At 51.0% G+C, this 8,522-nt stretch overlaps 1 protein-coding gene across 1 annotated transcript in view; it reads right to left on the reverse strand.

Moving 5' to 3' along the window:
* Positions 1-6: 6 nt before the first annotated feature.
* Positions 7-8,522, reverse strand: part of Rcc2 (regulator of chromosome condensation 2) — a 21,511-nt gene continuing 12,995 nt past the window's right edge. The window contains exons 7-13 of the mRNA XM_013348332.2: positions 7,865-7,979; positions 4,831-4,997; positions 3,473-3,653; positions 3,164-3,269; positions 2,328-2,400; positions 654-731; positions 7-148 (exon numbers count right to left, since the gene is read on the reverse strand). Coding sequence (XP_013203786.2) covers positions 44-148; positions 654-731; positions 2,328-2,400; positions 3,164-3,269; positions 3,473-3,653; positions 4,831-4,997; positions 7,865-7,979 — 825 coding nt within the window. The 3' untranslated portion in view covers positions 7-43. The remainder of the gene's footprint in view (positions 149-653; positions 732-2,327; positions 2,401-3,163; positions 3,270-3,472; positions 3,654-4,830; positions 4,998-7,864; positions 7,980-8,522) is intronic.

The following is an 8,522-nucleotide window of genomic DNA, read 5'->3' on the forward strand; positions in this document are numbered from 1 at the left end:
CACGTGTAAATGACAGCTGCCACGAGGGGAGTGCCACCCTGCCTCAGAGGGTACGTGGGGTGTACTCGGGCAGCCGCTTGAGCTTCTCTTTCTCAGCCTCGCTCTCATCTCGTGCTATCACCAAGGAGTGTGAATAGCCCATGGCCACCTGCAAGAACAGGCCAATGTCAGCAACACAAGCATCCTACACATCCCAGGTGTCCAATGCTCATGCGCTGGATTCACTGGCTCAGTGGGGGTCAGAAACTGGGCTGGGCCCTTGGAAAGCAAATTAAACCCTTTTCTCCTTGCTAAATGTCAGTGTCACAGGCCCAGATGGAAGGCCTTGAAGCCCCGCGGGCAGGGACTGGGGTCAGCTCCACACTGCACTTGCTTTCCGGATCACAGGTCAAAATGTATTTGCTGAGGACTAGTTTTCCCGACCCTGGCCTAGTGGCAAGGATCCCAGTTTGGGGGGTGGTGGTGGTGGTGGTTAGGGAGTGATGACCATCGAACCAGGAACTTGCCAGGGACCTAGATCAGCACCCCTCAGTCCCTCTCTTGCTGCAGGCTGTACCCTTCAAACACACAGCCACAGGACAAGAAAGCCAGTCAAGGGGTGTTACACAGCTTAGCAGGCTGTGAACAGCCGTGACACCGCAAGCTCCACTCACCTGTTCTGAGAAGATGCCATCCAGGGTCTTCACCTCCTGAGCTGCAGTGGAAGATTTGGGCTTGTGGTCCCCATATCCCTGCAAAGACAAAAACACAGACCGTGGGAAGGTCTAACCAAAGGAAATGTGTGTCTCCAGGCATCACTCACAGAGGTGGGAGATGAAGACACTGTGATTATGGGACAAAATGTGCAGAGCACCGAGTGGCAACATCAGACACCAGAGGTTAAAAGAAAGTGGCCAAGGGCTGTTGGAGTACACTGGACCAAGGGCGGCTCGCCCTGAGGCTTATCCTGCACCCTGGTCTCATCTTCCCAAATTTGAGGAATGGCCCCTGAAGCAGCATCACCTCCCTGCCCCTCAGGCTGTTACTAAGACACAAAGTTGTATTTGGAAGAAATTAAAAAATTTTTTTCAAAATTTTGTGTTTGGGTATTTTGCCTGCATGTATGTGTGTTCCAGCTGTGTGCCAGGTAACTGCAGAGGCCAGAGAGGGCATCAGATCCCCTAAAACTAGTTACAGACAATGGTGAGCCACCATATGTGTGTGTATGTGCTGGGAATCAAACCCTCATCCTCTGCAAGAGAAGGCAGTACTTATCCCATGAGCCATCTCTCTAGCCCCAGAAGATCAAGTGTTTTTTGACAAAGGGTCTTAATTTGCAGCTTAGACTATCCAGTAAGTCACTAGACCACTAACACTACTCCACCATGCAGTTCAGGCTGTCAAAGACCATTTCTGATGGGCCCCAAAAGCTGTAACAGCCACGTATAGTGGCAAAAACCTTCAATCCCAGCACTTGGGAGGCAGAGGCAGGCACATCTCCGAGTGTGGCCAGCCTAGTCTACATAGCGAATTCCAAGACAGCCAGAGCTACATGGTGAGTTACTGTCTTAAAAAAAACCCCAAACAGGCTGGAGAGATGGCTCAGTGGTTAAGAGCATTGCCTGCTCTTCCAAAGGTCCTGAGTTCAATTCCCAACTCACAACCATCTGTAATGAGGTCTAGTGCCCTCTTCTGGCCTGCAGGCATGCATGCGGAAAGATTATTGTATAAATAATAAATAAATTTAAAAAAAAATTCCAAACAGAAGCTGGACATTGAAAGCACACACCATTAATCCCAACACTCACAAGACAGAGGCAGGCAGATCTCTGAGAGCTTCAGGCTAGCTTGGCCTACAGAGTGAATTAAGACAGCCAGGGCTACACAGAGAAACTGTTTTGAAAACAAAAACACACCATCCATCCTTCTCTGAAAACACAAAAAACAGAGGAAGGTCCTCAGGCTCAGGAGGGATCCCTTGGGTCTGGGAACCCTGAGGAGTGGCTAGTGGCCCTCAGATACCAGTGATTGCTTGAGGGACAAGGACAGCCCTCCCTCTCTGACTCTACCAATGAGAAATGTCTGGAAGCCACAGGAGTGAGGATGGTACATGCAGCTCATACACTGCTTTCTGTGAGCGTGGACGACGGGTCCCAATAGTAGGACGTCACTGTAGCCCCACAGGTCTGACACCTCCCACTGTCCTGTTCTACTGCATGGATGACAAGCAGCCTCACCACCAGCCAGGACAGCTTTAGAACTTAGAAACCAAATGAAACCCTCCTCATGCCCATTTCCAGGTCTCTTTCGGCTAGTCCAGCTCTTCCCAGACCCCAGGGAGGGCTCACCAGTTCCCCGAAGGTTGGCGACGGACCCCAACTGATGGTGCTCTCATCAGCCGCCACAATGATGCTGCTCTTCCTGCAAACAGGCAGAAGCTGTCACTACCCACCCGAGGCGAGGACATATTGCAGGCCACCTGTCCCTTTGACTTGTGTCAAGGACACCTCTTAACACACCGACCAACTCCATACCGCAAACTCAGTAAGGAGTGAGAGGCTCCTCCTGGCCAGGGATGGTCCACATTCATTAGCGGATCAATATCAGAGCCAGGGCCTCATTGCCCATCTGTCCTGGGCCTTTCAGAGGGAGAGTCCTTTGGGAGAAACACTAAGGTGGGGAGAAGGCCACATAAGGACAAAGTGACAGTCCATCCTCAAGACAAAGTTAACAAGAGGGACACTAGGGCAGGGGTGGAGGACAGACAGACAGAGGGACCAGGGAGCAACAGCTCAGAGCCAAGCTAACCCAAATACATCCAGATTTATCACCTATAAGCACTGGGTAATTCAGCAGGTACCTTCAATGTGAACATCAAATTAAAAGTCGCTTCCCTACCCACTTGCTGTATTAAGAAAGTAAAACCCTATAGTTTCCAAATTCAGGAAAAACTGCCTTATAAAACTTTCAGAATTACTTTCCATGAAGGAAGGAGCCAACTATCCTAGCCACCAGGCCCTCACTATCCCCTCTCCCAAATTTTGGGGATTTGGTATTTCCTATCGCCAGTCAAGAAAACCCCAAGTCAACACTCACAGAAGCCTTCCCAAGGACAAAGGCACACAGGGCACCTAACAGTCACAGGAAGAAACAGACACCACGCACCCTTGGCACAGTCACTTACCCACACGCGAGGCTCCGGATCCGCCAGCCACAGAGGTCCTGCACTGCTTTCGGGTACATAGTAGACTCACGGGATGTATTGGTGGCCCCCCAGAAAAACAGGCCACCTAGAAGAAGCAAAGCACATTAGTGTCACAAGGAAGCATCTCAGGACACCAAGGTGATAAACCTGCTTAAATGGACATTGCAGAGATATGAGTCAAGGACAGAATGGCTATGGGCCTGCCCTATGGGGGGAACAGCTATTCCAAGAGGGGAAAATCTTGCACATGGGACCTGGGAAGACGGGTGGGGGCAAACAGACACCGACCCACTTCACTGACGGCAAAGGAGCAGGTATAGCCAGCGTAGATCTGGGTCGCACCACGCCCTGGAAAGTCAAACAGCTTCACCAGGCGAGGCACCATCTCATCCTTCTGCTCTGCATGGCCCAGTCGGCCGTAGCCACCAAAACCCCAGGAGAAGACTCGCTTCTGTGAGTCCAGGACCAGCTGCAGGGAGAGGAGACACAGACTGTGACTCGCAGGCTTCTGCCCAGAGGACCTGGGACAGCAGCAGATAGCAAAGGAACAGCCCAGAAACTTCACAGCCTATAAGCCAAGAAGTTAGCTGGCCACACAGACAGCCAGCAGGGCCCAGCACACACTTCCTTTTATAGATGTATGATTTTCTTTTTTCCTCCCTGAAGCAACACTTGAGCTCCTATTCCAACACTGTCTAAACTACAGACACAGGAGGGAAAGGCTGCTACCTACCTGCTCTGCACTTGCCGGCCACAGGTGCACAGATGTGCCAGCTGTTTACCATTTGTCTTTTCTGTCTTTGGGGTTTCACAGTTAAACCCCATGAATGTGCAAACTCAGCACGGACAGAGGATGTACAGGTCAGGGCCAGAGCACTTGCCCAGCATGTGCAAAGCCCTAGGCTCCATACCAAGCACTGCAAAACATATAACATGGGTTGCCCCAAGGTCGAAATTGGCATACTGGTTCAAGGACTTGCAGGCTCGAGACACATGCGTTCTTCACTGAGCACCACCAAGTCGACAGAGAGTGGCCCTGGGACTCAACTCCGGGATTCCTTTCTGCTGCCAAAGCAGAACACCCAAACCAGACACACCCACTCTTAGCGAAGAGATCGAGAAGGGCTAAGGACAGGTGCACACTGCTCACCCCTCTGGGGGTTTGAGGCCAGCCTGGTCTATAGAGCGAGTCCCAGGCCAGTCAGGGCCACAGAGGGAGACTATCTTAAAAAGAGAATTGGTAAGATGGCCGAGCAGGCGAAAGCACTCGCCATGCAGGGCTGCTGACTGATGTCACTCAATGTCCTAACGTCCACATACTCCTTCAGTGCCTATGTCCTCACAAAGACAAAGAGCTCAAGGCAGCAAATGCACACAGGCTATCCTCCCAGGGTTGTTCTGCTCAGAGGACCTTTAGGGGACACACCCTCAATAGTTAACCATTCATACCCTAGTATGAACTCATATTCATAGTGACACAGTGTGCGTGCACACGACACACCTGGATGTTCATGTTGTGTCTGTGGCAATCAGATCATGATGGGAAACACCCAGCCTAATGACATGAAGTTGAGTAAGGCAGACACCCAGGACCGGTCTATATGAGTATGGATGGTTTTGGACAGTGAGAAAAAAAGAAAGCTTACTGTGTGGTTAGCACCACAGGCTACATCTCGAACTACCACATTTGGGACAGGCAAGATCTGCCCGTCCTTGGTCTTCTCAATGAAGATGGCCACCCGCCGGGGTACCAGCTCACAGTCATACTCTATCCGCTGTGCCCGGGCGATGAATTTCCCATCTGAGTTGTGTCCTGTGGTAAGCAGAGTCAGCCATCAGCAACAGCAGAATGCATAGGGCATGGAGGTACACTACTACATTTGTACTGTCACAGGCCCAGGTCCACCCTGCCCGCAGCCCAGCCACTTGGTCATGAGCCTGTGGTAACTTAAAATGCATATAAAACAACAAGGATACCCTATGTAATAGGACCATAATTTGGGACAAACCCTACATACACTCTAGGAGGAAAAGGAAAATGTGTTTCCTCCTGTGGCTGAGGTCACAACAGTAGGCAGCTCTCATCGTAAAGCCAATCAATCTACCAAGCACCTGGAGTTGGGAGTTCTGAGGACATCCAGAAGGGAAAGGGTGAGCACGATCGCTCACAAAATTCTCCATTTCTGTCTACAAATGAGTAATTTAAACATACTGCAAAGGACATATAAATCTGAAATTCACAAACCACCTGCAAGAAGTCTGAGGGACTGGGTCGGCATTAGCTCCATTGGTGAAGGGCCTGCTCCAGCCCAGCACTGAATTCCCATGTCTGTGGCTCTAGGACCCAACATTTTCTGGCTTCGTGCATTGGTGATATATCCCAGCACTTAAGAGATGGAGGCAGGAAGATCAGGAGGTAAAAGCCATCCTTAGCTACACGGAATTTCAAGCCAGCCTGGGCTACATTGAGTCTATTTCAAAAACGAACAGATAAGGCATCGTGGCCCACACCTTTAATCCCAGCACTCAGAAGCAAACTGATCTGAGTTTGAAGCCTGTCTAGTCTACACAGCAAATTCTAGGCTAGCCAAAGAAACAAGTGAGAATAGATCTCAAAAAACAAAACAAAAAAAAAAAAAAACAACAACAAAAAAGTAAATAAATAAAACCACCAAATAAACAGAACAAGTCACCAAGTCACAAGGGGCCAATCTGGGCCCACTAGCCAAGACCCGGTTGCTTACAGTCCAGAATGTTCTCGGTCCCTGCCCCACCTCCCAGAAGTGCTGTGACAATGTGTGTTGCATCCACCTGGCAAGGACTGACCCACGGGTGAAGTGCTGTCATGGCAGGACACTGACTGTCCCCAGTAGGCTGTGGTTCTGCTCATCAGACCTTTACAGGCAGGGATGTGTGGGTGCTGCACTATGAAAACAGCGCTGGACCACAACCTAACTGAGCACATCAGGGTGCTGGGCTTGGCTTAGGTGTTGTCGAGGCCTGCCTTCTGTGTGCAGTTCAGATCACCCTCACACACTACTGCGAGGTCCCAGGCACTGAAAAGCCTAAAGCTACCAGGAACCTCGCCATCTTCCCAACAAGTTTTCTACTACTGACCAGGGCTCCAAGCAGTGTCTGCCCAAGTGTTAACTACACCCAGACTGTCCCAGAGAGCAGCAGGCAGACCCTGCACTGTTTTTCTTCCACCTCCTTAAAGACATCGCAATCAGCACCTGGCTGCTGTCACAGTGCAGGCAACACTTCCTCCAGGAAGGTGGGGTGGGGGCAGCTACCTTCTCCTCTGGGAGGAATTCAATGTCCTTCCCTGGTCAGCCATCCCTGATCACCCAGTCACTGCAACAGAACCCCTTCTGAAATCACATTTGGATTCTAAAGGCAATGTCTACCCCGAGACAGGAGCAGAGTTGGGAGACTGGGCTGTGTTTAGCTTTGAGACGGCTTTCACTATGCAGCCCTGGCTGGAACCCAGGTAAACCAAGCCACCCTCAAAGCTGCTGCAATCCTCCTGCGCTGCTCTCAGCTGCTAGGATCACAGGTGTGCTGGCACAGCTGGCTCTGAGCAGGAACACGCTTCACAGTGAACTGCTGAGTTCAGAATGAGAGGCTCTGCATACCAGGTGAAGCGAGGTTTCCAGCTGCACACAGTGCCTAACTGTCCCTTCCAGAACCATTCCATGAACACCACCCTTATTGCAAAGATCAAGCTGCTGAAGGCAAACAAGCTGGTTTCATCAAGATGCTTGTCTAAAGGTGGCAGGCAAGCTGCACACGTAGCAGGAAGCACAGAAACACACTTCCTGTGTTGGGCCTGGGGATGGCAGGAGGCCTGCCTGTGGCTATGGAAACCGTTTATCCAACAAGCCCTGAGAACTCCCTGGCAACCAGCACGGATGTGCGTAAGGGGCTGGTCGAACTTCTTATTCACTTCTGACTCGAGGTATATTTAGTTTCCCAGAGTCACTGTTCCCTGGAGTCTACGGCCAGTGCAATGCTCTGCTGCTATTTATACTCTCCCATCTGCGCACTTCTAATGACGCTGGGACCCAGCAACCCAGATCCGGGGCTGCTGCAGGCTGTTCAGACACCAGCAGGGGGCGCCCACACCTCACCTCCTGCTCAGGACTGGAGAAGGCACCAAAAGAGCTGCCTCGGGAGTCAGAGAAAGGAAAATGGAGACCTTGCAAAATTCGGGTGGCAAGCTTTGCCGGCTCTGAGGACAGTTTGCTGACCTCCTCTCGTCTGCTCTGTGCCTGTATAACGTCCACTGCGGTGAAGGATGAGCTGCAGACATGTCAGGTGCTTATTCAGTCAAGATTCTCAGAACCTCACCCTTATGTAATTCTCTCTCTAATAAAGACTGAGAGTGGCTCGGCTTCTGTCCTTCTGTCTGTCTGAGATTTTCATACTAATGGATTTCCAAACCAAAACAAAAGCTTTGCCAGACTCAATCCTGATGTTTTCACTGAGGTAGAGCATCTTGACCCCTGTAACCTGTGAGTTAACAGCAAGCTGGCCCGCGGAGCATGAGATGCACTTAGCAGGAGCAGCTACTGTCTGGATCAATTACCCACACTTGTAACACGTGTGCACAGCCCCATAATGCCTTCTGGCTCTACGCTTAGTTAGATTACAGAGCTTTTAAGAAATAGACTTCCATACCCAGCTGGCCATATTCAGGGCACCCAAAGGAATAGAGGTTGCCTTTACAGTCCATCAGCATGCTGAATTCAGCCCCGCAGGCCATCTTGGTAATTGGCTGCCCATTGTACATGATCTGAAAAGAAAAAGCCAACTTTCAGCTCCTTGTTATCTCTTCCTTATTCCACTCTGGTACGAAGCAGAGGGCTTACCACAGGGATGGATTCTATGGCTCCATGGCTGCCACTTGAACACCTGTTAGCACAAAGCTGACCACCCCCCATCCTCCCAGGACAGCAGAGGCTGAGAACATGGCTTCATACTCTCGAGTCTCCTAGCAGCAACCGCCCCCGCCCGCCCGCCCCAAATCATCTGGCACAAGCACAGGGACCAGGACAGGAGGCAGCAAAGTCCTGTAGTGACCCCAAAAGCTGACTTCTGGTACTAATACTGCTATAAGCCTCAAACAAGGAAGTAACAAGCAGGGCTTCCGTAAGTAAGTGATAGGCTGGTCCCACCACACAGGGACAGAAACCTGGCAAAGGCCCTGACAGAAGGAACAAGCATTTAACCCTTGATGGTGTGGGCGAACATGGCACCCAGGCTCATCCCATCCTTACCCATTCTAACTATCCAATTCCACTCTGGGCCGGGTGGTGGTGGCGCACGCCTTTAATCC

This window comes from Microtus ochrogaster, chromosome 10 (genome assembly GCF_000317375.1).
Source record: "Microtus ochrogaster isolate Prairie Vole_2 chromosome 10, MicOch1.0, whole genome shotgun sequence".
Taxonomy (NCBI): Eukaryota; Metazoa; Chordata; class Mammalia; order Rodentia; family Cricetidae; genus Microtus; species Microtus ochrogaster.